Here is a 25,741-nt window from a genome sequence, read left to right as displayed (position 1 = left end):
CTTCAGGTGGTGCTTACAACATGTGGTCTGCACTCCCATGCAGAATGGGTTTCTGATCTTCCCATGGCTTTAAAGGCTAGGCCACTGGTCGCAGTTACTTTCTCTGACTCAGATTAAGCATCCCCTAAGTCTTTTTGATGGGATTGTTTTATAAAAATCTGTCTTTTGCCATTACCTCAGAATAGCAAGACTGTTTCAGTCCTTAGTGGTGCAGTACTTGCTGCTCTGCATGCCCTTTCCAGTGTCAGGTCTTTTAGAACAGCTACAGTTGGAAACAACTTTACCGTTGCATTCGGTGCATGTGTTGGTTGATAGTGGCAATGACATGTTGGACAGTGGGGAGGGTGCTACTCTTTCCACTTATGAGTGATCGATAGACGAGCGGCAATAAGAATGGGTGTTAGGATGGAATGGAAGTGTATGGGCCAATTTTCTGAACCCAGGTCCAGCAAGGTGAGCTGCGGTATAAAAACTCCACTTAAACCAGTAACATTATTTATTGATGACTGTATGTCCTTCCAGAATAGTATGAGACCTGAGCAAGACCACCAGGTATGAGCATTTGTTCCAACAAAAAGATGAGGTTGATGGGGATCCTTGGGCGTTTTTTGTGGGATGTAATACTACTGATGGAGGAGTTTCTGTGCTGATTCCCAGTGGGAAAGGCATTTGGAGTCTCTTAGGGTGGTGTGAGATGCAGAGTTTTATTGGTCCGGGTCGGCTGAGAAATGAAGGGTAGATTTCCATTTTGCCATTGACTGTAGCTTCTGTTGTGGAGCTGTGCCGTTTAGTAAGTGGTAGAGGTGTGAGATTCCTTTAGTAGAGGACTGTGGATGCGCGTAGAAATGAATTCTATCTGGAGGAAGAGAAATGAGTGACCAGGGTAGTTTTTTTTTTTTTTTTTTTTTTTTTTGAGAATGTCTAATTCGGGGTACTTGTAAAAGTCCGGATTGAGGACCTTATGTTTTGTATATAGAGCTTGGAAAGACCACAGGCATTGATTTTCAAAAAGGTCACCTATAGAGACCATTCAGAGTTTCTCCCAATTATCGATGGACAGGTCTTTGCTGAGGAGGCCTAATGCTGAGATAGGCAGAGATGACAGTGTGTTTTGGGATGCCATTGGTTTGTTGTGAGATGGAAACTCCAAACCCATGCAGGGTGCAAGTCAGATGTCCACCAGTGGGCAATTTGGGCCAGTAATATGGCCTTGTAGTATGTATTTTATATCTAGTACACCGATTCCAGCATATTTTATTGCTGTACGCATAATAGACTGTTTCACTCTGTGGTGTTTGTTCCAGATAAAAGCGTTGAGAGTTTGCTGGATTATGGTTATGTGAGAGGCCAAAAAGGTAGTTGCTAAGGTGTGGAAAAGGTAGAGAATATGTGCCATGAGGTACATTTTTTGAGAGAGCTATCTTCCCCGCCCAGGATGTTTTAACCAAACCCATAGTGGAGCAGCGATCTTTAGGTTTTCCGAGGAGCTTTTCCATGTTAATGCGAAGAGTATTGTAGGAGGGAACTGTGAGCTGAATCCCTAGATAAGAGGGAGGAAGCCGGGGGGACAAGCGTGACATAATTTGCTTTGTAGTATGGTTTAGGCATGTGTCGAGCATACAAGATTTAGACCAGTTGATCTTGTAGAGGGAGATTTTGGCCAACATCTGCAACAAGTCACGAAGAGCTGGTAGAGACCGGCTAGGGTTGGTCATAACTACAATAATGTTGTCCACATATAGACCAATTTTGTGGATAACGGTACCTACCTACCTGCATGCCTGAAATTGAGGGGTGATTGCCTCCACTAGGGTTTTTTGCACCATTGCAAGAATTAACGGAGAGAGGGGATGGCCCTGCCTGGTGTCCTTGCTATGGGGAATGGCTCCGATTATCATCCCTGAATTCAGGACTCTAGCTGAAGGGCAAGAAAAGAATTACTTATGGGCCTTTTTTTTTTTTTTTTTTTTTTTTTTTTTACTTGAAAATGTATTAAAGTTTCCAAGAACACGTACAGTAGAGGGTGCAGCTAAATTTAGTTCTTATTTGTAAAATAATTTAACTTGTGATAGTTACCCACTGTGGATCTGCCAGGTACACGCATTCGTCACTAGGCCAGTAGAGGACATTCTCATCTTTTCCAGCAGCTAGAATCCCTTTTTAAAACCTAGCTCTTGCTGTTTTGTGTGATGTTCAAGGAACCACGTCTGTTTGGTCCTACCCATGACATTATCACGAAGGATAACACTGGAAGTCAGAGTGTTCACCCCTGCTTTAGCATTAAAGCCTTGCGCACACTAGTCCTACAGCTTGCGAAAATCTGTGACAAGCTGAAATACACAGCTTCTGAACACTGTACTGCTTAAAGTGGATGTAAACCCTCACATATACCAAGTGAAGTGAACAGCTTCAGATGATACACAGAGATGATACAAATCTCTCTACATAAATTTTACATGTATTTCTTCTGTCTTCAGCTTTATATATTCTTGTTATGTTCACATCATGATAGCGATTTTTCTCTTCCTGTTCAGCACTGAGCGTGAAGTCTGGGCATACAGGCAAAACAGCTAATTGGAGGAAAGGCACACACCCCCTCTCCTCATAGGCAGAGACTCTCAGAGCTGTTCTGTGACATGGCAAGCTCTCTGCTAATCTATTTCTAGCAACCTCCCTGACACAAATTTCGGGCTGGTTTTATCTCAGTTAATGGAGAACTTGTCAGGAGTTATCATGATCTGTGCTTATGCCATCTGGTTTTATCCTTTTTCCTGGTTAGGGGTTCAGCCTCATCTGGTGCCAGCTTTGGGTTTTGGTCCTTTAGGTAACTCTTGAGCTGCACTCAGTCCCCAGCTCTCGTACTCATTGTTTGCTGTTGCCCACCACCCAGTTCCTCCCAATGTATATGACTTCCGGTGTCCAACAAGAGAGAACATTAGGATTTTTGTACTAAAATAATTTCATTAGGTGAACACAGGCTCCAACCCTCTGTGACCATGGTACTGGTACTCCTTTGCTCTAAAACTGAAGCATGCTGGCAGCAGGAGGGGTTATCCTGGGCTGACGTGCAGCCAGCGGTATACCTCAACAGTTGTTGACTTCCTGTGTCCTTCAATGGACTCCAAGAAAATAATTTGAGTGTGTGTGTCTGCATGCGCATTGCTTCTTTTAGATTGTATGTTAAACAGTTCAAATAGATATTTCTGCTTTTATATTTTCTTTAGACTGGAATCCTAGAGGACCAGCTTCGAATGTATCTGCAATGCTGCTTGTCTTTATGTCACCTTTGGGAAGCAAACCTTACTGTAGCTACTATTCTATGGGACTATTACAGTAAAAACTTGGTGAGTAATTAATAGTGCATTGTACAGCAAAAATAACAAGGTGAGAAACTTTGAACCTCCTACCTTTTCATCTTTTTTGTGTTAACACGTTAGACGGACTTATTAGCATATGAAACTTTTGTCTGCTTAGTTAAAAAAAACAATTGTCAAATGTCTCTCCCCTCACTATTCCGGTGCCACATTTGGCACCTTTTCAAGGGGGAGGGCGGTGTTTTTGACAGGTACCTTTCCCCACTTCCGGAGATGGCGCAGCGGCGCCATCCCTCGGAAGTTTGGTTTTCTTAATCCTCCTCTGGGCCAATTAGCGCAGCGCACTTCACGCATGCGTAATGGGGAAAGGGCTGTGAGGCTAAAAGGCTTCACTGCCGGTTTCCCTTACCAGGAATGGTGGTGGCAGCACCAGACAGCTGATCTGAAAATCGGCTGGGGTACGGACATCGCAGGAACCCTGGACAGGTACGTGTCCTAATATTAAAAGTTAGTAGCTAGAGTATTTGTAGCTGCTGACTTTAAAAAAAAAATTGTGTGTGGGGAAAGGGGTGGGGGCAGAATACCTCTTTAACCACTTGCCACCTTCACCCCCTTCCTGACCAGGCCAGTTTTCAGCGCTGTCACACTTTGAATGACAATTGCGCAGTCATGCAACACTGTACCCATATGAAATTATTTTTTTTCACACAAATAGAGCTTTCTTTTGGTGGTAGTCACCACTTTTTTTTTGCTAAGCAAACGAATAAAAAAACGAAAATTTTGAAAAAAGACAAACGTTTTGTTAAACAATTTTGCGGGTGATTTTTTTTTCTCCACTAATGTGCGCTGATGAGGCTGCACTGATAGCCAGCACTGATGGACCCTGGTAGGCGGAATTGATGGGTGGCATTGATGAGACACTGGTGGGCACTGATTGGCAGCAGTGATGGGCACATATTGGCAGAACCTGATTATCAGCTCTTTTCTCCTCTCCTCCACACGCTGACAGCATGAGAAGGAGCGGTGAAGAGAGCCAGTAACTGGATTTTGTTGACAGTGATTGGACACAGCTGATCATGTGATAAAGAGCCGCTGATTTGGCTCTTTACCTCAATCTGTGTTTGGTAGTGTCTGGAGGACACTTGGAACACAGAGCGCAGAGCCCGCGCCAAGCGGTGGGCGAGAACCCGGGAGGCCGTCTTGTCTGCTTCTCAGAAGTGGACGACCGCGCTGTAGCCGTCATTCGGCTATAGTGTGGTCGGCAAGTAGTGTACGTCTAGGCCAAAAAAAATGCACCTTTTTTCCATGTTATTTCTTTAAACACAGTAATGAAAAATGCCTAATAATCCTACTACAGAAGCAAAAGCAAATACTTGCAACTGTATATGTTGAGCCTGCTAAACCAAACTGTTCAGCAGAATATTCCATTGCTGAGGGACATAAACAGCTTAAAGCAGGAACCCACTAATTAATTATTATTGAAGGCCCATGCACATTTAAACACTCAGTTGTGGTGACTTAGACTTGTTTAATGTAGATTTTGTTAAGGCATCCCAATCATTCTAAATGTTTTGCAACCGGATGAAATAATGTACATTACTTTTTCTTAAATGCACCGCTACAATGCTTGGTATATGCATTGTGGTGTGTTGCATTGTGCATTAGCTCTAATGTACTATGTGTTTGGGTGCCCATCACGATCAAAGATACCACGCATACAGCAGGTGCATTGCCATGTGGTATTTTAGCGTGTGTTGCCACAATGCACAGTTATAAATGGGCCCATAAGAAAAAAATGGTCTTTTTTTTTTAAATCTAAATGTGGAAAGAGCTTTTCATCCGCTCACAGCAAATTTAACACGCATTGTTAATTTTTTTCCTGCTTTAGAACAGTCTTTTTAATATCTCCTGGCTTGGATTAAAATCTCTGGCGAGTGTCAGTAAAACCCCCTTTTCAATGCTGGAAATAGTGAAAAGCTGTTGTGCTGATGAACACAGTCCTGACCTCTACAAGTCTGATAACAGCTACCTCATTTTCCTACGGATCATAGCATGCCTGATGAAAAAAGCTAAACAAAGCAGTGGGATACATCCATGGAAGCAAATTAAGGGAAGGTTTGTATGTTCTAAACCTATTTCAAGTGCCCGGTTTACTACCACACTCTAAGATTCTGCTAATGTGCCTTGTAAAGTTTGCTAGACCACTGAATTGTTTTGCTATCTTTTATAGCTAAAGACAGCTTAGAGATGCTTATTAATTTATTTGCAATTCTTTCATCTTAAATTTGTATTTCAATATGCTAGTATTTATATTGGATTAATACATTTGTAGGATTTTGAACTCTTGTGAAAACAATGCATTTGTCCTTGGCATAAACCAGTTAATTAGCTGATTTTTATAAAATAATGTATAATACATACAGTACGTGCTTTTAGATACAGTTTGTAGCTTGTTGGGGTTTTTTTTTTTGTTTTCCTGACAAATCCACTTCTGTATAGAGTGATATTTAGCTTGAATGCCCTCTTCCCACAGTTGAATGTTTATTGCTCCTGATATAAGCATATTGGGCAAGCTTTGCATTAAAGTGGACCTTGCGCAAAAAAGCCAAGGTTTCTCCTTTACAACTCACTGCATTAGGCTTTGAAAAAAAAAAAAAAAAAAACATAGGGGAAAAATAAGTTAGATAATTGCCTTACTCCTAGATTTTGCCCGAAGGACCTAGCTAACGTTGTTGTCCTGGTCCTTCAATCCCACAAAGAGACTTCTGCACTGTGCTGTGCTGGAAGCATCTTCTTGCACTATTTGGAATGCTTGGTATTCCCAGGATCTCAGCAAAAGGACTCTGATGTCAGGTGTGTTCTAAATTTTTCCCCACTGGTTTTTGTTTACACAGTGATTTATAAAGGGTTGTGGGAGAGGACTCGATGTAATAAGTGGACCTTGCCTTATAGTGCAGGGTCCGCTGTAAACTGAATAGCTTAGTACATGACGGTGCTTAGTGAAGGGTTTGTTTCTTGACACGCCACAGAGAATAAATGCATCTTACAGCATTGGTCCATATGGAAGCTGCAGCCTTATCTGGGCAGACCCCCTCCATTCGCATATATAAAGTTGATTCCAATATATATCTTGTCAGAATTTGTCGACTGCACTGTTTGTATTTAACATATTCTTGCATTTAGGTCATCCTTATATTAAACTTTTGTTCGATTATCTAATTTTATGAATGGTAATAAAATATATTAATTGTGCAATACAGGACACAGGCTGAGTATTCATAGACCCTGGTTTATATACTGGTGCCCTCAGGTGATAGGACACACTCCCTGGCATCCCCCCCCCCGTAACCCTACCTCACTTTTTGAGCCAAGTTATTTGCTAGTGCTCTAAGGTGATGGTCCTTAATTATTCTAATTATAATTAAATTTCCCTTTACAGAATCTATTCCAAATTTCACCAAAAGAAGATGCAGGAGCTCCAAGAGGTTGGTTTGCAGAACTTCTTCACCCTGTTTCTCTTACTGGCCACCTTGGCAGAAACTGAAGATGTAACTAGCAGGGTCTTGGATCTTTTAAATTTTCTAATACCTAGGATGCTCAGTTCTTCTCAGAAAACCCTTGTGTGGAGAGGACACTTTGCTTTTATACTTATTTATGTGGAAAAAAATATGGATATTACTGTTCTAGCAGAAAAACTCTCCAATAGTTTCCGTGAAACTGCAAAGGAGTTCTTGGTGTCTAAGGGAGACTACGGTCAGAAGCATACACACTGGTCACTGCTCTCTACTTATGTAGATGGTGTCCAAGAAGTTTTCGAAACAAGCAGCTTATTGCTTCTCTCTGAAGAAAAACTACTGAGTGATGGTTTTGGCATGTTACTTCCAGCATGTCGAGATTCAGAACTGAGTGCAGTCCTTCATTTTCTACAGACGGCCGTTTCCAGACTCAGGTACGCAGCTTTTTTTTTTTTTTTTTTTTTTTAGACCATGATGCAGTATTCTTTCTACGAGTTTAATTTGTATCCCTTCATCATCCTAGTACCAAATGTTGTGGTCATAATTAACTTGGTGTTCACTGTAAAACAGGAAACTTTTGCTACTACTTTGCTCTATGACCAAGCTATAGTTTGCAGCCTGAAGTCCTAGAGAGTCTGCCTAATGTTTCAATGAATATGAACAATGTAATCCATGGATGGGACATTAAACAGCGTTTATCTTACAGAGAACTGACTTTTAAGCAATGTTCCTATCCTCCCAACAGCTTGTGAACTCTGGCAACCACCTAGTACTTCTTTCCACTCAGAACAATGGTTAAATTCAGTAGACAAAGGGTCATACAGTGAAAACTTAGCCCGCTATACTTCTTCTAATTTTAAATTTATACCCACATATTTAAAGTAATGTTGAATTCTAAGACCACTAAGCCAAAAAAGCATTTCATTTCAGAACTATAGGAAATCGTGCAATCCAAAAGCCTAAATGCCTACCGTTCACATTAGGACCTATAAGATGACCATTCTGCAAGCATAGATTATAGTTGGGAAAAGTAGTTCTTTTAAAAACTAGGGTGCTTTTCTTCTTTGTTTTGCTTTGTCTGAAAAAAAACTCCTAAGTTTTTTTTTTTTTTAGTGCTTTATTTGTGGTTTAATCTTCCAGTAAAATTTGTTTAAAAAAATAAATACCACCAGTATTGCAATATACCCTTTCCATGAGTGTGCTGGGATGCCTACTTTTTGATTAAGGGATTTTCCTAGGATTTTTTTTTTTTTTTTATTATGGTTAATTAGTTAATCACTGAAGTTTTGGTGTGACCCTGTCTTTGAGGATTCACTGAGTAGGTTGTGCAAGCTGTGTACTGAGAGCTACCTGATTACTAGCTAGGCAAGATCATTACATTAAAACTCCTGTTTTTCTATTGTTCATTGAAGGATACAGCTTTACTTCACGGATGGGTTTGATGCCGCCACCTTCAGGAGCAGGACACTAGGTGCAACTTAAACTAAAAACACCCCTCGGAGCAGACCTCTTGTAGTGGCCAAACCCCTCGTCTACAATACAGGGCTCAGTTGTTGCCCAGCATCTTAGGAGTTAGGACATGGAACTTTTTAGCTCAAATTTTTGCTAATTTGTTTTTTTTTTTTTCTTTAGAGTTTTTGGTGTTCCAGTCTATGAATTTTTTTTTTTTTTATCTACAATTAGCTGCTGGGCATAAGGCCATGTATCCTAGATCCAGGCAGTCCGCCCCCCCCCCCCCCCCCCAGCACTGCTTTCAAGGTCATGCCATCCTTACTATAAGGAGATTGGCTGCGATATCTCCAACGCCTGCAGGGGCTTGACCCCTCAGCGGACACGCAAGATGGTTGGACCTGGTCCCTCCATTGCGGTGGCGCATTATAGGCCGACATCACCCCGATCATCATAGGATCGGAAGTGTTCATCTCCTGTCCCCGGATATGCTTGGTCGGATGGAGTGCTACAAGTCCCAGGTTGGTACTGTGAGTATTCTCCTCCTGTGGGGGGACCCGCATGCATCAGTTTACATATTGGTATTCTCTTGCTCCAGGTAACTCTGCTCCCTTTTACCCCCCCACCCCACAACATTGTTACCCTTTTCTCATCTTGCTCATCTTTTTTGCAGGGTTCTTTGACTGGGGGGGGAGGGGTGGCTATGTATTTTCTGTGTGCTCTTATGCTTGCAGTGGGCATGATTTGTAGCAGGGGAGAGGTCCCTGAAGAGCTGGCTGTGACCTCCCTATCTCTGATCACAGTGCCGGTGTAGAGAACGGCTGGTAGTAGTGGCAAGGAGTGGTTCAGGCATGTTGGCCCCACCCCCACAGGTGTGACAGTCACCCAGAGCTACCACAGCCGAAACAATGGCCGCATCTCACTATGTGCAGTGCAGCAGGATGGTGGGATACCCCAGTGTTAACCATTGCTAGCCAAAGGAAGACCTCTCCCCTGCTGCTTATCACCCACAAGCGGGAGGGTCACACCTTCTTATGGTCGATGTGAATTAGGGCATGGATCTTTCAGGTGAACCCGAGACCACACAATATACCGCTCGGCGCTTGACCGAACAATTTCCTGGTGACATGGGCTGCATGGCGAGTTATCCTTGCTAAAGTACCAATACTGCCTCTTTTTTTTTTTTGCCGTAGGCGCACCAGGGACCTTCTTGGGAGAAGTCATCCAGTTTCCACCCCACCCCCAACCGCGCGCCCCCCCCCTCCACACACACACACACACCGTATGATCCTAATTTTGCTGTGCATTGAGGATGCGTTCAGCGCGGGCCACTTTCCTTGGGCCCCATTTCCTGCCTGAGCAAGGTTAACATTCTTCCTTTTGAAGGAAACCCCACCCTGTGGAACACCTTTGACAGGGAGATGCAGAGCATGGCATTCTTTCTGTCTGTGACTCTGGAGCCTTGATTCATCCGATCCGGGCTTCAGCCATGGTTTCCTAGACCCTGACCACGTGGGCCAATATGAGCTCAATATGAACGTTTTACAAGCGTTTTGTTGCAAAACGACAGCTCTCCTCGCCCCTAATCTCCTCCACCCTTCTGCTTTCCATTAGCTAAAATAAACATCTGAAGTTTGAATACACATGTAAAATGCTTGTAATACGCTTCTAAAATGCTCAATACGCTTGCTAAACTCTCAAACTGTTTAACAGGTGTGAACAGGGCCTGACAGTCATTGAGAGCAGAGAAGTCGCATCTTCTGCAGGTTAGCATATCAATATCAAAAACTGAGACTTGCAGGTAATATTGCAACATTTGCTTCAGCAAGACATTCCTGTAACTCCTGGATGCTGCAAATAATGCTTTCTAGGGGTTAGTAAATCTGCAGCAAGACTGTTATGCTGGCCATACACTATACGAAAAATCGGCCGAAAAATCGTTCGTATGGACACTTCGTTCGTTTTTCGGCAAGTTAGTGGGTACAAATCGATAATCGTTTGACGTTTTTGTGGAAAAAAAACGAACGGCATGTTTGGAAAATTTCTGCCGAACGTACGATAAATTGCAAGGTTAATGTGTTTCCCGTCCGAACTGCCTGCACTAGGTATATGTAAAAAAACGAACACAAAATTATTTATTATTATTATCTGAACAGATTATCGGACATTATATGATGGCACGATCGTTTGCGGTCACGGTCGAACGTTCGTTTTTCGAAAATGGGTTCGGCCGATTTTCTGTATAGTGTATGGCCAGCATTAGATACGCTAAGAAGATTTTACTAATCTGTAAAATTGACTACAGCTTTGCAGTATGAGGTGGCAAAATCAGACTATAATAGGAAACTGACTGGATAGCATGCTCTTGGATTGAATATACAGCCTTTCTGTTTTCTAGATGTCCTGTCCTGCTTCCTTTTCAGCTAGTTTGATAGAAGTTATTGGCGTCACAGCTTTTTCCATCTAAAATGCCACAAATTCAGTCTTACAAATTGAAGTCTTTTTAATAACTGCTCGAATTGTAATTACCCAGAAGTTAAACATGTGAAGACTCCCAGATTTCTTTTTAAGAGATGTGCAGAGCCCGAAAAAATGTGTGCGTGTGTATACTCATAGGGTCTCTATTAAGGCTTGTTCTCACCCCAGTTCATACCACTGCGTTCAGTAGCAGGTATTTTTTACATTGGAACACACACAAATGCTAGGACACGCCTAAAAAAGTTTTTTAAAGTAATGACAAGTAAAAAAGGCAGTAGAACACATTACAGACTAATAGAAACAAGCACTTAACTAGGATATTGTGGTGTGAACTAGCTATTACAGATTTTGAGCATTGAGGCACAATGCCTTAAAAGAGTTTTTTTTTTTTTTTTTTTTCCCTACTTGCCTAGGTGGATGCAGCATCAGACCGATGCTGCAGTTGTCCCCCGGCATCTCTGCACTGAGAACTGAGCCACCGAACACCACCTATGGCTCAGTTCTCACTCCTCCCCGAGCAGAGAGATGCTGCCTGTCAGTCAGCATCGCTCCTGCTCTGATCCTCCACCATAATTGGAGTGCTGAGCTGTGGAGGGGCGGCTCGCTGAGACTGCCATGAGTCAAGGCAGCTTGCTTATCCAGACTAGGAAAGTCGAGATGACGTGCTGCCTCGTCTGATTGCAGTGACGTCAGCGGAGAGCAGACTTCAGACCGCTCACCGCTGAAAACAGGTCACAGGAGTAAAATACGAATTGCACTCCTGTGACCCATAGGAGAAGCCCAGCCTAAAAAGCTCAGGCTGGACTTCTTCTTTAAGCCTGGTACACACTTTAAGATTTTTTTTGTTCAACCCAGCAGGCTGAACGAAAAAAGACCAAGGAGCTCAGGAGGAGCCACTGTACTAACTATGCAATGGTAGTACAGCGATCTCTCCACTGAGCTATTGTGTTCTAACAATGGGACTAAACCCCCCCCAAGCCACAATAGAAGCTGGCCGGACATGCTGATGTACACACAGGCCAAATGTTGGAGTGCAGATGAGACTGCAAGACACATACAAATGTTACCATGATTGTTGAAGACATAATCCATACAATACCATGGTATGCATGTTGCTTTATTCGTTATGCCATGAACAAGCCTTAATTGTCAGTTTTCTGATGTAAAACTATTTTAACGGCTCAAGTTTTTTTTTTACCTTCATGCATTCTATGCATGAAGTAAAAAAAAATTTCAGTGTGCAGCAGCCCCCCTAATACTCACCTGAGCTCGCTCTCAATCCAATGATGTGCACGAGAGCTGAGCTTCTCACAGGTCTCTCATTCCTCATTGGCTAAGACCATAGTGGGAGCCATTTGCTCCTGCTACTGTCAGCTTTAGCCTGTGAGCCAACGAGGAGAGAGTGGGGGCCGGTCTGAGTCTTATGGACACAACGAGGAGGATTTTGTTTTTGTGGAAATTTCAGAGACCTGGTTCAACAGTTTTCATGATTGGCTGGCAACCATTCGCAGGGATAGAGAGGGTAAAAAAGGGGGTGGGGTATGCCTATATATATCAAGAATAATGCACAAGTGAATGTGGGAGATGACATCAATAGGGGAGCTAGGGAGGAGGTGGAATCCTTATGGGTAGAACTCCAAAGGGATGAAGCTAAGGGGAAAATAATACTGGAAGTATGCTATAGGCCGCCTAACCTGAGGGAGGAGGGGGGGGGGCGGCCCTTCTATCACAATTTGGATTATCAGCAAGGATGGGAAGTGTTATCATAATGGAGGATTTTAATTTTGCAGACAGACTGGGTGGAGGGATCCACGCATTCGTCTAAGGCTTGCCAGTGACGAATTTGTCTTGCAGGACAATTTCATGGGTCAGATGGTAGACGCACCAACTAAAAACAAGGCGTTACTGGATCTACTGATTACCAACAATACAGACCTGATCACGGATGTGGAAATATGGGCCAATTTTGGAAACTGCGATCACAGATGAATTGGCTTCAGTATAAATCACACAAATAGGAAACACAAAAGCACTGAATTTCAAAACGGCCAACTTCCCTAAACTATGAACCTTACTAGAAGAATAAATTGGGATAAAATCTTATAAACAAAGAACACGGAGGAGAGATGGGTTTGCTTTAAGAGCATATTAAATAAGGGCATTAGCCAGTGCATCCTATTGGGAAATTTAAAAGAGCAAACAAAAGGCTGAATGGCTTAACTCCAATGTAAAAATGCATATAAAAGCAAAGGAGAAGGCCTTCAAAAAATGCAAGGCTGAGGTATCATCCGCATTCAGGCTTTACAAAGAATGCAACAAGATATGTAAGGGTGCAATTAGGGCAGCTAAGATGGAACACGAAAGACGCAAAGCGGAGGGGAGCAAAAAGAATCCCAAGAAATTCTTTAAGTATATAAACAGTAAAAAGGAGGGCAAGACCATATTGGCCCCATAAAGAATGAGGAAGGACATCTGGTTACAAAGAATGGGGAGATGGCGAAGGTATTGAATTTTTATTCTTCTCCTCAGTCTTCACGAGGGAATCGAGAGGGGCTTCAGTAACTTCATGAGGACAAAACTGTTTGTCCTCATGACACATCACATGAAGCATCCTCATGGCTAACAGAGGCCAGAATTAGAAATAGACTTGGGAGACTTAACAATAATAAATCACCGGGACCAGATTGCTTGCACCCAAGGGTACTTGGGGAACTCTGTCAAGTAATTGCCAGACCATTGTTCCTAATTTTTACTGACAGTCTGTCTACTAACTGGAATGGTACCAGCTGATTGGAGAAAAGCCAATGTAGCACCAATATTTTAAAAAGGGCCAAAATACATCCCTGGGAATTACAGACCAGTAAGCCCAACATCAATAGTATGGAGGGGATAATAAGGGACTTTATACAAGATTTTAGTAATGAAAACGGTATCATTAGCAGTAATCAGCATGGATTGATGAAGAATCATTCTTGCCAAACCATTCTATTAACCTTCTATGAGGAGGTGAGCTGCCATCTAGATAAAGGAAGGCCCGTAGATGTGGGGTATCTGGATTTTACAAAAGCATTTGACACAGTTCCCCATAAACGTTTACTGTACAAAGTAAAGTCTGTTTGCATGGACCATAGGGTGAGTACATGGATTGAAAACTGGCTACAAGGGCAAGTTCAGAGGGTGGTGATAAATGGGGAGTACTTGGAATGGTCAGGGGTGGGTAGTGGGGTCCCCCAGGGTTCTATGCTGGGACCAGTCCTGTTTAATTTGTTCATAAACAACCTGGAGGATGGGGTAAACTAAACTCTGTAACAAATTAATGGGGTGGGCAACTACATGGCAAATGAGGTTTAATGTAGAAAAATGTAAAATAATGCATTTGGGTGGCAAAAATATGAATGCAATCTACTCACTAGGGGGTGAACCTCTGGGGGAATCTAGGATGGAAGAGGACCTGGGGGTCCTAGTAGATGATAGGCTCAGCAATGGCATGCAATGCCAAGCTGCTGCTAACAAAGCAAACAGAATATAGGCATGCATTAAAAAGGAGATTAACTCAAGAGATAAAGCGAGAATTCTCCCACTCTGCAAGACTCTGGTCCGGCCTCACCTGGAGTATGCTATCCAGTTCTGGGCACAAGTCCTCAGGAAGGATGTACTTGAAATGAAGCGAGTACAAAGAAGGGCAACAAAGCTAATAAAGGGTCTGGAGGATCTTAGTTATGAAGAAAGGTTGCAAGCACTGAACTTATTCTCTCTGGAGAAGAGATGCTTGAGAGGGGATATGATTTCTATTTACAAATATTATACTGGTGACCCCACAATAGGGATAAAACTTTTTCGTGGAAGGGAGTTTAATAAGACACGTGGCCACTCATTAAAATTAGAAGAAAAGAGATTTTACCTTAAACTACGTAGAGGGCTCTTTGCTTTAAGAGCGGCAAGGATGTGGAATTCCCTTCAGGCGGTGGTCTCAGTGGAGAGCAACAATAGTTTCAAAAAATTATTAGATAATCACCTAAACGACCACAACATACAGGGATATACAAAGTAATACTGACATAATCACACACATAGGTTGGACTTGATAGACTTGTGTCTTTTTTTTTTTTTTTTAACCTCACCCACTATACAACTATGGAGCAGGGCACGGGGGCGAGCATGCACCAGTGCCCCCAGAGCAAGCAGCTTGCTTTTAGGGGCTTTGACTAAAGAGGAGGAGCCCAGGAGTTCCAGTGGGGGACCCAGAAAATAGGGGATCGGGGCTGCTTTGTGCATAACCACTGCACAGGGCAGGTAAGTATATAGGTATGTTTGTTTTTTGTTTTTTTTAAATTGAACCTTTAGCCCTCGTTCACACTGAAGATAGGTTTGAAATCATACTATGCACTATTTCAAACCTGCATTTCAGTGCAAGTTAGAGGACAATTTGAAAGACATCTGTGCAAGTTTATGCACAGATGTCTATTGAAATTGCCCCCGAAGTCGCCAAAAGTAGTGCAGGAACTACTTTTGGAAATTGGTGCGGTGACTCAGTCGGCATCGCACCGATTGGGACATTGCTGGCATTAGGCTGACATGTCAAATCGCGCTGATGTGTACGGGGGCTTAATGTCACTTTAATTTGTACAATGCTATAAGTTAAGTAATCTAATGTACTGGGTGATTGGATTGGATTGGACTTTGTACATGTGAGCTAAAGACTGAGGTAAAAACTCTGTAATGTTGGTTATGTGCAAAGATTTGCAGACAAATAAGTGTTGCAATATGTAAGATGAGTTATGGTTGAAGTAGAACAAGATTGTTGACACACATCACTGAATGTGGCCTGCTTTATAGAATATACACATTTTGCTCAGCAGCTGCTTAGTGAAAATTTGAAAGGCATGTACAACCAGAAAAGGAGGCATCCCCAAGAGTGAAAACAAATGGGAGGATAGATGTTTGGGAGGTTATAGGGTAACGTCTACAACTTTGATGCCATTGTCTTGTTTTTTTTCTCACAATATGTCCATAGGCTTCAATGTACTGACATATTTCCTTCACAAGTATTTTAGCTGCAGTGACGACTGACTAATGTAATTTTTTTCGGAGATGAATGTTTCAAGGTGAAAAAAACATCACATATAATTTAGTGAATGCATTTCACACATAAATAACATTATTCTGTATTTCTGTTAAAGCAACCATTTACATGTGTTCTGTATACGTATTTTAATTTATTTGTTGTACTATTCATGTTCATGCAGGTTTTTCTTTACCCTTAAGTTTAACCTATGATATTCCTCTTCTAAAATGACAAGATTCTAATTTCTTTGGTATTTCCCTGTGTTTTCAGTGTGTCAGATACAAGGCTTATTTAAAATGAAAGGAAAGCTGGAGCAATTTTCTTTATTCCATTTCTGTCTCCTAAGGCCTATTTCCCCTGGTGAGCACATAGCAGTAGGGGGTTTAAGGGAATTCAGCTCTCTGCAAATTAATGTCTCACATCATGAAAATTCAGGAGCATTTTTTTTTTTTTTTTTGTATCTTGAAAAGTAATACAGAGAATGTGAGCATTATTTCTTGCCAGCGGGTAGAAGATGAATGATTTTGTCACAGTTTTACTGCTTGATGAGCAGTGTCCTGAGGGTCAGGCTTAACTCTGTGTCACTATGCTGCTCATTACTCTTGAGCTAAATAAGGGCTGATTGGATCTAAATTGCCTAGCACATGGGCCACAGATGAGCTCAGTGAGCAGGGGATGACCTGCTATTCAGGTGGGGAGTCACCCTGGTGTGCAAATGCTGCATTAGAGCACCGTGGGAGAATGAGAAGCTGCCAGCAAAAGAAATCGAAATGTAAAAACTCTTTGAAGCCGAGATGGAAGAATTTTGAAGTGTAGGAAGTGACAGGTTGATGGTACTTATCAGCTTTGGCTGGATTAGAGAACAGTGTCATCTTGCTTTTATAATGACAGTAGTCTAAAGCTGGCTGCTAACTACTCGGCAGTGCAGAGCAGCCGTTGACACAGTCTCTTGTCTGCTTCTGGCTGGGTTATTTGATAGAGAGGTGCTTCACGATGTTTTAAGTCCTTCTTAATAACGTACCGCTGTGCGATGAAAGCAATTAGCCCTGTAACATTGCACTCTGCTATATTTATTTCATCTTTTTAATAACAAGTGTAATTTTGGTTAACGGATTTTAGTAAAATAAGAGTAGTAATCATGACTTTCGTATGTCTGCATTTGTGTACTGACTTGGCCCTAAACCCTAACCAGAAACAATGGCGTCTATCAAATTTTAAACTGTAAAAGCACTAATAGAACTTTGTCCTCTGCTTTTTTTTTTTTTTTTTTTTAACCCTAAAGTGTCACTAAACCCAAAATGGTAAAATCAGTCTCTGTATGCAGTAAAGCATTCTTATACTCGCTGTGGAACCTAAGGGGTTAATCCTCTGCATTATGTAAAAAGGCTGTTTGATCCTGTCTTCTCTGATCCTCCCCCTTTACTGTCCCCGATCCATCTGCTGATCGAACAGAGCCCTAGAAGGCACTCTGCACATGTTTAGTTTGGTTTGTATTGCTAGAGAGTTTATTTTTTTGGAAGTTGTATGTAATCAGCACAGAGCCAATCGGCACTGTCCAGACAGAGGGTGAGGGGGTCATGCAGCCTCATAGGACAGTCAGAGGAGAATGAAAACTCCTTATACAAGGTTTACCCAGTGCTTGGCCAGGCATTGATAGAAGTCACAAGACTGCTATATACTGCTGATGAGAAAAGGTATTTAGCAGTTTCAAATTTAGTAAAATAATTGCATTTCCATGTACAGTGGGAGATCAGATGTAGTGAATTCAGGGCCCTGGGTTTAGTAACACTCTAATAAAACAACTTTTCTGTTTTCTCTGGATGCAGGAAAACTGTGTGTGTGTGTTTGTTTTTTTTTTTTTTTTTCTTTTTTTTCCCCTCATTCTTTTGTTTTTTTAGGCCCCTTCCAGACAGGACAGACTTCGTCAAGCGAATCCGCCTGCTCAGCAGGGTGTCTATCTGCTAAGCAGGTGGATGACCGGTCCGTGTCTGCACCCCTATACACAACAGATACGTACGCAGCCCGCTGTTCTCTATGGAGCAGTTTGATGGAAACTGACTGCCTGTCCATTTCCATCTGACTGTAATCTGCTGAATGGATGGGGAACAGATCTCCTTCTGTCTGTTTTTAGCGGACAAGATGGGATTGGATGCCTGCTGCTCCATAGAGAGCTGGATGGATGGTCCAAAAACTGACAGGCGGACTCAATAGGTCGGTCTGTGTGAAAGGGGCCTTAGTAGCGTGTTTAGCAGCAGCTGCCTTTTGTTTTTTGTAATGTCTAGCTGATGACTATACAAACATTTTAGGCAAACGTTTATTTCTACGTTTACCAATAACAAAATATGTAGTGTAGTGCTACCCTGACTAAACTCCATTCACAGAAAAAGCTTTCAATAATCCAGTGATGGAAAGATTGTGAAAAAACTGTAAATATTACTAAAAAAGTAGCACTGTATGAAAACATTTTAGCCACTTGCTTACTGGGCACTTAAACCCCCCTCCTATCCAGATCAATTTTCAGCTTTCAGCGCTGACGCACTTTGAATGACAATTGCGCAGTCATGCAACACTGCACCCAAATGAAATTTTTATCATTTTTTTCCCACAAATAGAGCTTTCTTTTGGTGGTATTTGATCACCTTTGCGGTTTTTATTTTTTTGTTAAAATAATGTAAAAAGGCCGAATTTAAAAAAAAAAAAAAAAAAAAAAAAAAATTTTTAATATTTTGTTATAAAATTTTAAAAAAGGTAATTTTTCTCCTTCATTGATGTACGCTGATGAGGCGGCACTGATGGGCACCAATAGGTGGCAGTGATGGGCACTGATGGGTGGCAATGATGGGCACTGATCTGTTACACTGATAGGCACCACTGCTAGGTGGCACTGATTGGCACCACTGGTGGGCATTGATAGGTGGCACTGGCAGGGGGTACTGGTGGCACATATGAGGCATTATTGCCTTTTCCTCTTTGGGACCGATGTCCCTTGCTGATGAGCCGGCGATTGACTTTTTTTTTCAGTGCAAGGAGAAAAAAAAAAAAACGATCACAGAGCTTTTGTTTCGATCATGTGATCAGCTGTCATTAGCTGTCACATGGTAAGGGGCCGGGACCGGTCCCTTACTTGGATCGGTGATCACCGGAGTCTCAGTGACTCGTGATCACAGCGCGCTCCACGCACGCCCTGTAGGGCGCATGCACAGGGGAGGCTGTCATATGACGGCATCTCGGGATTTCAAGTCCGCGCTGTAGCCGTCATTCGGCTATAGTGCGGGTGTCAACTGGTTAAATAACACGCTGTGAAGTGCAGCCTAATCATCTTCGCCATGCTAACCTGCTCACCTTCATAATATGACCTCTAAGGATAACATGCTTGTGTTCCCACAGGGATAAAATGCTGCTCAGTCATCCAGATACAGATAGTTTTTAGGTCTTCCAGAACTAAAATGTATCTGCATAATACTCATCACCACTTCCTCAAACTGAATCTATCTAAAACCGACCTCATAATATTTCCTCCCCCATGTGCTCCTTCCCCTGACTTCTCTGTCAAGATCAATGGCACATCTATCAGTCTGTCCCCACATGCCAGGGTGCTAGGGGTAACCTTAGACTCTGAATTGTCCTTTCAGACCCACATCCAATCCCTGTCCAAATCATGCCGCCTTAGCCTCCGCAGCATCTCTAGAATATGCCCCTTTTTAACTAATGTCACCACCAAGCTTCTAATTCACTCCCTGGTTATCTCTCGCCTCGACTACTGCAACTCTCTCCTCATTGGACTACCCTTACATAGACTATCCCCCCTTCAGTCCTTAATGAATGCTGCTGCAGGACTCAACCGTTTAGTGTCCTCCACCCCTCTCTGCCAATCCCTGCACTGGCTTCCACTCACCCAATGAATAAAATTCAAAGTACTAACAAAAATTTACAAAGCCATCCATAACTTTGCCCCCAGCTACATTACTAATCTAATCTCAAAATACCAACCAAGCCGCTCTCTTTGGTCCTCCCAAGGCCTCCTGCTCTCTAGTTCTCTTGTCACCTCCTCCCATGCTCGCCTACAGGATTTCTCCAAAGCTTCTCACATCCTTTGCAACTCCCTACCCCAATCTGTCCGACTGTCCTCTAATCTATCCATCTTTTAGACAATCCCTGAAAACCCTTCTCTTTAAAGAAGCCTATCCTGCTTCTAACTAATGCCCCGTACACACGGTCGGACTTTGTTCGGACATTCCGACAACAAAATCCTAGGATTTTTTCCGACGGATGTTGGCTCAAACTTGTCTTGCATACACACGGTCACACAAAGTTGTCGGAAAATCCGATCGTTCTGAACACGGTGACGTAAAACACGTACGTCAATACTATAAACGGGGCAGTAGCCAATAGCTTTCATCTCTTTATTTATTCTGAGCATGCGTGACACTTTGTCCGTCGGATTTGTGCACACACGATCGGAATTTCCGACAACGGATTTTGTTGTCGGAAAATTTTATAGCCTGCTCTCAAACTTTGTGTGTCGGAAAATCCGATGGAAAATGTGTGATGGAGCCTACACACGGTCGGAATTTCCGACAACAAGGTCCTATCACACATTTTCCATCGGAAAATCCGACCGTGTGTACGGGGCATAACACTGTTTTACTTCCTCCATCAGCTCATCCCCCACAACTATTACCTTTTGTATCAATTGACCCTCCTTTTTAGATTGTAAGCTCTAATGAGCAGGGCCCTCTGATTTCTCTTGTACCAAATTGTTATGTAACTGTAATGTCTGCCTTCATTTTGTTTAGCGCTACGCAAACTATTGGCGCTATATAAATCCTGTATGATAATAGTGCCAGGGTATTGATCAAGTATCTGTCAAAGTTGGTTCATGGACATTGAATAGAGAACCTCTCCAGTAACAAAGCTGGCCATACATGGATAGAAAATTGTTTGACTTTCGAAACATTAGTGGGCTAATTTTGATTACCGAAATGCAAAGTCTTTTGGCAAAAAAAACGAATGGTTATGTTGAACTTTTTGAGCCTAAACAATCGTCTTTCTAAGCATTAGTAGTGGAACAGTTCAAAAATGGTTTGAAGAAATCTATAGCGTATGCATGTTTTAAAATGTAATCAGTCGATAAATTTACTGTTTGTTGATGATAATTTAAAAAAAAAAAGATGGCATTATCACATGCACATTTAACAGATCTTTAGAAATCCGAATCGTTTTTTTTTTTTTTTTTTTTTCAAACCATTTTCTATGCATGTATGGCCAGCTGCATCTTCTAAGCTGACCAATCATAGAGTGTGATACACTGTAGGATAATAGGAGTTCTCTGAATAGCGGTGAGGGCCGAAGGCAGTGGGTGTGGGGCACAATTTTTCTCTCAAATTTTACAGCGCTGGAGGACAACCACTCAAGACAGTATTTGGTGTGGCTGTGCAGAAAAGCCCCAAAAAATCTTTCTCTCTCTCTTTTGTGTGTGTGTTTGTGTCTCTCTCTGTGTGTGTGTGTGTGTGTGTGTGTGTGTGTGTGTGTCTCTGTTATAATATATGCAAATATAAATCTATCATACAAGTACCAGATACATCAGGCAGAGAGAGACTTTTGAAAGGTATACAGTTGAAAAACCTCTTTCCTATGACCAATTTTATAATAGTAATGTTCCATATTCTGAATAAAGTGTATGTTTGGAAACTCAGCGCAATACCTTAACACGCAAGTGGAAGCTCTTCTCATTGCCAGAAGACTCGTTTAATCTCTAGCAATCAGGGTTAATTGAGGCCAGAGGCAGCACTGCAACATACTACACTAAAGGTTTTCAAAGTGTAAACTTAAGCAGGGCCTCAGCAGGCTGCCAGCATACATCCTTGATGATATTGACATTTTGCAGTCTGTTATTTTTCTCTTGGAATGTCTCCATGTATGAGTGAAAATAAATAAATAAAAAATATATAATATAAATTTTATATATATATATATATATATATATATATATATATATATATATATATATATATATATATATGACACGTTCTCCAATGCAAAAATAAATATTAGTGTCAAATGCTCTTCAAGGCATAAAAATAGTACAAATTGATATTGCCGCTACTGTACAGTTACGAGCATACCATGCTCTTCATTAGGCACGAAGCCTGATAAGATAGATATATATATATATCTATCTCTATCTTTGTCTATAATTTTATTTATATTTTTGCCAGTCTGATCCTCCTCTCCCTCCCTCCCTCGTCCTCCTCTCCCATATCTGTAGGAGGGGTTTCCACCATCCCTGCAAAGTTTGCAGTCATTTTTTTGTCTTATTTAAGTTTGAGGTGTATTATATGTTACGTTACATATCACAGAGACCGATATTGTGGTAATATTGAAGCTTATTGAGATTTCCATACATTAGAGGGTTCCACCATTGTATTTTCAATTTGTATGTTAGCGCTACACTTTTTTTGTTCTCTCGTGCCGACATTTACTTGTGCGTGCCACATGCTGATGTAAAGCAGCATGTCCCGGCTCATTCTTTCTGTGTAGTGGCTAGGGATTGGCTCACCTATACCATACAAGCACTGATTGCTGTTCGAAAGATCTCAAAGCTACAGCAAGAGGAGGAATAATTATAACGCTGAATTACAGCAGAGTACAGTGTGTATAATATATACTTGTATAAAGCAAGGGCAATATGTTTATCTGATGTTGTGGCTGGAGGGGAGAGCACAAACATGTTTTGCATTTATAAGGCTTTAACCTACCTACTATCCTGCTGTGTGATACTGAGTAGCATGGCTGGCTGCAGATTGAGGAGGTGTGATTTTATGTTGAAGTGGGCTTGTTCACATTTAACATGTACAGACCTAGTGTACCCTCCCACATTTTCTCCAATTCCCAAAGCATGATGGGAAATGTAGTTTGATTATGGTGTAAAGAGAGAGGAGTGGATATAATGTAATCGCTGTTCTAACAGCTTCTCCTTGGCAGATCACATGCTGCATTTTTTTTTGAATTACAGGGAGGTCAATTAAACTTTTCTCTTCAATGGTAAGGAATTTCACAAATGTAATAACTGTTTAGTGTTTTGTGTAGGGTGGTGTACTAGTAGGGGATTTTTTGCCGATACCGGAGTTCTGCTTTAACTAAAGCGCGTTCATCCTTCCTTTTTTAGTATCTCTGATCATAGGTCCTTGGGCACATCATGTAAAGTAAAATCAGACAGAAACAGAAGCAGATCATAGGTAATGCAGTTTATTAAAATTAACATCAAACAAAAGGCATAAAAGCACTCACAGCAGAAGTTCTGTATTTCTTGGCTCAGAGGAAGGCTGAAAGAAGCTTTACAGTGCTCAGTCTCAGCCCCGCTGCCTCAGAGGGAGAAAGATCTCAGGGAGATAAGACATCGTCCTTGTATGTTTAAGGGCCAATTCACACCAATGCGTTGATCTGCACTTTAGTGCAGCTGTAAAGCACAGATCAACGGAAGGACATCTGAAAAAGTCATTTTCAGTATGTCCTATTCACACCATAACACTTCACATTCATGTCAACAGACATCAAAGTGTATGTCAACAGATGTCGGCGTACGTTAAAACGCAACTAAAATGGATGGAAATGTACATACATTTTAGCACAATTTAGTGAGACCTTGCCCTAACTCTTTTGTGTCTCCCTGGCTGTGGTTGGTTCACATCAATCACAAGGTAGAGAATCACGTGCTCTTTTCATTTCGCCTGTAATCTGCACTCTCCAATTACAGTCTAATTACAGGTATGCTGTGCATGCCTAGCGCTTGACCATGCTGCGAACGCAAGGCAATTTATAAATGGTGCTCCAGAGTTTTACATTTGCAACCTGCGGTTTTTATACAGCGGTGTGGTATCAGTGGTTGATAAAGAGACAGCTGTTCTGTGCTAAAGGTTTTTAAGGTGCTAGCTTTGGAGTTTCTGTTTGAATATCCCCTGAGATAAGAAGGTCAGATCATGGGACCCCTGTGGGAGCTGTAGAGCTAGATTGTTTAGGTAAGACAGGATGCCAGTGCATACAGGACCAAAAAAGAACTAGTCATTGATGTTGAGAGTATGGAAGGTCATTTAAGGCTCTGTATTAGTCTTTTAAAATCTGGATAGTCTTCTGAGTTATCAAAAAAACTCTACTACTTTTTATCCGTAGTATATTCTCCCAAATGGCTTGTGGATTATAAAAGTATTTGTTGGTAAGCAGGAAACTAACTTCTCAGGAATGCTGAAAATAAAATACGGTAGTACAATAAATTTAAAAAAAAGTTCCCCCTTGTCAACAATGGCAAATACATTTAAAAAACTGAATGCAAGAAAACAGCACTGGTTGATATTTAAACCCTTTCATGCCTAAGCCTATTTCTGACATTTGTTGCGTGCAACTTTAAAATCCGTATTTTTTTTTTTTATATATAGAGAGAGAGCACTTTTTAGCCTAGACCCTAGAGAATGAAATGGTGATCGTTGCAATATTTTATGTCACGGTATTTGCGCAGTGGTCTTTCAAACGCATTTTTTGAGGGAAAAAGACACTTTCGTGAATTAAAAAAAAAAAACTAAACCGTAAAGTTAGCCCAATTTTTTTTTTGATGATGTTATGCCGAGTAAATGGATACCTAACATGTCATGGTTTGAAATTGCGCACACTCATGGAATGGCGACAAACTATGAAATCTAAAAATCTCCACAGGCGACACTTTAAAAAAAGATTTTGCGGTTACCAAGTTAAAGTTAGAGGAGGTCTGGTGCTAGCTAATTATTGCTCTCGCTCTGATGATCGTGGCAATACCTCACATGTGTGATTTGAACAATGTTTACATATGCGGGCGCAACTTATTTATGCGTTTTCTTTGCTGCGTGAGCTCGCGGGGATGGGGGCACTTTAAAAATTTTTTTTTTACATTGTCTCCTGTAAAAAAAAAAAAAAAAAAAGTTGATCACTTTTATTGCTTTCACAAGGAATGTAAACATCCCTTGTGACAGTAATAGGTGGTGACAGGTACTCTTTATGGAGGGATCGGGAGCCTAAAAGACCCCAAATCCCTCCTTTGCACTTCAAAGTATTCAGATCGCCAAAAAGGTGATTCTGAATACTGTCATTTTAAAAAAAAAAATTGCCACCATTGGCAGCCGAGTAAACCAGAAGTGATGTTGCTTCCGTGTTTACCCATAGTAGACTGAAAGAAAGCTGTGCGTATGGTCAGCGCTAAGAGGTTAACCACTTCCGGACCAGCTCACACCAGCATACGTCGGCACTTTGAAGAGAGATGTCGTTGTTATGGCAGCAGCTAGCTAACATAACCCCGGTATCCTCTTCTTCAGTGAGCAGTCCAGTTTCAGATAAAAGTGATCTCTGCAGCGGATTTGCTGCAAGATCACTTTTATCTGCCGAGGGAGAAAGCCCCTCATGCCGTTTACCGGAGCCGTCGGTAGCAGCGGAGGCGATTGGGTCCTCTCCCTGGCTTGGTATGGAGATGAGTGAGGGGAAGATGGCCCTCACCTGTCCTCCATACCATTGCAGGGCAGAAGCGACGTCAAAACGTCTCTTCTGCCCATAGCTCTTAAAGCAACATTTATTTTATTTATTTATATGCATTTTAGATCTTATATTTAAGAGGTCCTGTCATGCTTTCTTTCTATTACAAGGGATGTTTACATCTCTTGTAATAGGACTAAAAGTGGCACCGTTTATTTATTTATTTTTTTAAAGAACCGTGTAAAAATAAAAGGTAAAATAAATGAGAAAAAAAACATTTTTAAACGCTCCACGTTCCGCTGAGCTCGCGTGCAGGAGCAAACGCATACGTGAGCAGTGCCCGCATATGAAAACAGTGTTCAAACCACACATGTGAGGTATTGCCGCGATCAGAAGAGCGAGAGCAATAATTCTAGCCCTAGACCTCC

General features: G+C 41.7%; 1 protein-coding gene across 2 annotated transcripts in view; it reads left to right on the top strand.

Annotated features, from left to right (window-relative positions):
- MMS22L (MMS22 like, DNA repair protein) overlaps nucleotides 1–25,741 on the top strand; it is a 153,043-nt gene that overhangs the window by 66,863 nt on the left and 60,439 nt on the right. For both annotated transcript variants that reach the window (XM_073626972.1, XM_073626971.1), the window contains exons 11-13: nucleotides 3,225–3,344; nucleotides 5,203–5,429; nucleotides 6,754–7,263. In XM_073626972.1, coding sequence (XP_073483073.1) covers nucleotides 3,225–3,344; nucleotides 5,203–5,429; nucleotides 6,754–7,263 — 857 coding nt within the window. The remainder of the gene's footprint in view (nucleotides 1–3,224; nucleotides 3,345–5,202; nucleotides 5,430–6,753; nucleotides 7,264–25,741) is intronic.

The sequence above is a fragment of the Aquarana catesbeiana genome, linkage group LG04 (assembly GCF_042186555.1).
Source record: "Aquarana catesbeiana isolate 2022-GZ linkage group LG04, ASM4218655v1, whole genome shotgun sequence".
Lineage (NCBI taxonomy): Eukaryota > Metazoa > Chordata > Amphibia > Anura > Ranidae > Aquarana > Aquarana catesbeiana.
The sequence above is the reverse complement of the archived record's forward strand: the minus strand, read 5'-3'. Positions and strand labels throughout refer to the sequence as shown.